This window comes from Leptonychotes weddellii, unplaced genomic scaffold, assembly GCF_054177405.1.
Source record: "Leptonychotes weddellii isolate Sample4059 unplaced genomic scaffold, ASM5417740v2 HiC_scaffold_23067, whole genome shotgun sequence".
Classification (NCBI taxonomy): Eukaryota; Metazoa; Chordata; class Mammalia; order Carnivora; family Phocidae; genus Leptonychotes; species Leptonychotes weddellii.
Genome location: NW_027819954.1, coordinates 1 through 2,608, shown reverse-complemented (window position 1 = coordinate 2,608; position 2,608 = coordinate 1). Strand labels below are relative to the sequence as shown.

Below are 2,608 nucleotides of genomic sequence, written 5' to 3'. Positions count from 1 at the left end.
CAGATGAAGTTCGCACCGGCACCTACCGGCAGCTCTTCCACCCTGAGCAGCTCATCACCGGCAAGGAGGACGCTGCCAACAACTACGCCCGAGGGCACTACACCATTGGCAAGGAGATCATTGACCTTGTCTTGGACCGCATTCGGAAGCTGGTAGGTTTATTCTCAAGAATAAAGTAAATAATGATCCTAAGGAAGACATTGGAAATACGTTCTTTTCATCTTAAACACAGAACTGAAGCTGAGAGTTTTCTCTTACAGCTTTAAGAGAGACCATACTGTAAGAATCCTTCTTTGCACACTGAAATGAGCTGTTGAGTGCTCACTCAGTAACCGAATTTTAAACTGGATGGTCCTGGGTTATGCAACGGCTATTTGGGGCAGGGTTAAGTGCTCCATTGCCCATTTCTGTGTCTTATAAGGCAGACTTGGGCAATTGCTCAAGGCAGTTAGGGCAATTTACCTAAAGTCAAGGTGAGAACCAGGGAGCCTTTTAACATTTTTATTGATATTTAAGACCATTAAACATCCTTGTTCATATTAATCAGCTTCCCTGCTTCAAGCTCAGATGCCCCTTTTTAGGTCATCTTAGTCACATTGAGTAAATAGGTGGCAGACTGACATATACTGATTGATCAAACTCCTAAAAAAAAAAATGGATTACGTTATGTTTGATGCCTTAATACAGAAAGTTTAGAGCACAAGAAGCCAGTATAACACAAACTAGAAATGGCGGACACTGGAAACTTCCACAACATTGAAAGTGGAGTCAAGGGAGCTCCCTTATTACAGAAGCTAGTGCCAGTCATTGAAAATTGGGAAGTATTGAAATCTAAACACAGAAAGCAGGCTTTCTTTTCCACTAGAGCTCAGGGCCATGTGGAGTGGCACTGTGGCAGAAAAATCTTAGGTGACAGTATTCACATCGGTAAAGTTGACAAGTGTTTTGTTTGGGTCACTTTAATTAAGAATCTGGCAATCAGATGACTCTTTGCTCCTCAGGCATGTGGGCAGCTTGTAAGTAATTAACCAAAAATCAAGAATAAAAGCTTGGGTAGAGTAGCTTGTCAGGAAAATCCCATTCTAAGCCTAGCCACAACTGGTCTAGTCTGAAAAGAATGGCCTTGCGTCATTCACAGCTTCAGACTTCCAGATGTTTATCATAGTCTTCCTAGCAAAATTGGGGTTCTGGTTCCTGTGTTTACAAATCAAGCTTCAGTTACAAGCACTGACTTGGAAATCAGGACCTGCCTTTAGGGACAAATAAACCTAGTGAAACCCATCAGGGGTTCTGGAGTAAAGTTGATTAACTACAAGGACACCTGTATTTGTCTTTGGTGTTATTACTGTGTCCATAGGAGGCTTAGTGGATTTAATTGGTATTATGCATCTGCCCTGTACATTGATCCCATTCAGAGTGTGGACCTGCAGGAGAAGGAAACTGAGGGATTGGTAGAGGATTCCGCAAATCTCAGCACTTTTGAGAAGTGAGGATTGTCAGCAGAAAACTTTGAAACGTCAAAATCATCCTTTCATAGAATGGCAGTTTGTTAACCAGAATGGCGCAGTTAAGTGGTAGAAAGCCCCAGTGACAGTAGATCTCATGGAGCTCTGGTAGCATGTCACCTTTTGCAGAGTCCATAGGCTTTCTGATAACTAGTGTTCACTGTGTCAAGCACTATTCTAAGTACTCAATTCTCAACAACCCGAGGTAGGTTACTATTCTCCATTAATAAATGTGAAAACTGAGATTGGGAAATCAATTTGTCAAAGCCACACAGCAAGGAACTGGTAGAGCCGGATCTGGACCCAGCCTGACTGCTAACACCAGGGCATTGGAACTTGGCTGTTCGGTCATATTCCAGCTCGGAAAGCAGCTGCCAGATCTTTATAAGACATCTATTGTCTAGGGCTGGTGGTCCCAGGCCTGCCCTTGGTAGCTCTCCAACTGTGAGAAGTTGCCCTTGCCTGCAGTCACAGCAAGGGCACCGGAGGTCGCCCTCCCAGTTACTCAGACTTGGGCCTTGCATCCATTCCAGACCTCATGATTCCGCTGTTTGTGGAAATGAAAATAGTTCATTTTTAAATAGCCATTTAGCAGATTCCCCCCAGGAACTGTGAAAAGTTTCTCTGAATTTTAGTACTTAGGAGCTCGTTACAGTTGCTCTCTTAGCAAATATTGTTCAGAAGATTTAAAAAAAAAAAAATCTTGATCAGGGGCGCCTGGCTGGCTCAGTCAGAAGAGCGTGCGACTCTTGATCTCAGGGTCATGAGTTTGAGCCCCACATTTAGTGTAGAGATTACTTAAATAAATAAAAACTTAAAAAAATTTTTAAAAACCTCGATCAATGTAATTATGGATTCAAAGACGTCATTGCAGCTTTCACCCAGGCTAAAATTGAAACTTTTCTTTTGCAGGCTGACCAGTGCACAGGTCTTCAGGGCTTCTTGGTTTTCCACAGCTTTGGAGGGGGAACTGGTTCCGGGTTCACCTCCCTGCTGATGGAACGTCTCTCTGTCGATTATGGCAAGAAGTCCAAGCTGGAGTTCTCCATTTACCCAGCCCCCCAGGTTTCCACAGCTGTAGTTGAGCCCTACAACTCCATCCT

General features: G+C 43.5%; 1 protein-coding gene across 1 annotated transcript; it reads left to right on the top strand.

The window, feature by feature from the left end:
* Window positions 1–5: 5 nt before the first annotated feature.
* On the top strand, window positions 6–2,603 carry LOC102742040 (tubulin alpha-1C chain; the record flags this gene model as incomplete). Its single annotated transcript, XM_081810343.1, has 2 exons — window positions 6–152; window positions 2,418–2,603. Coding segments are annotated over 2 exons (333 nt in total), but the record flags the coding sequence as incomplete, so codon positions are not given.
* Window positions 2,604–2,608: the final 5 nt, after the last annotated feature.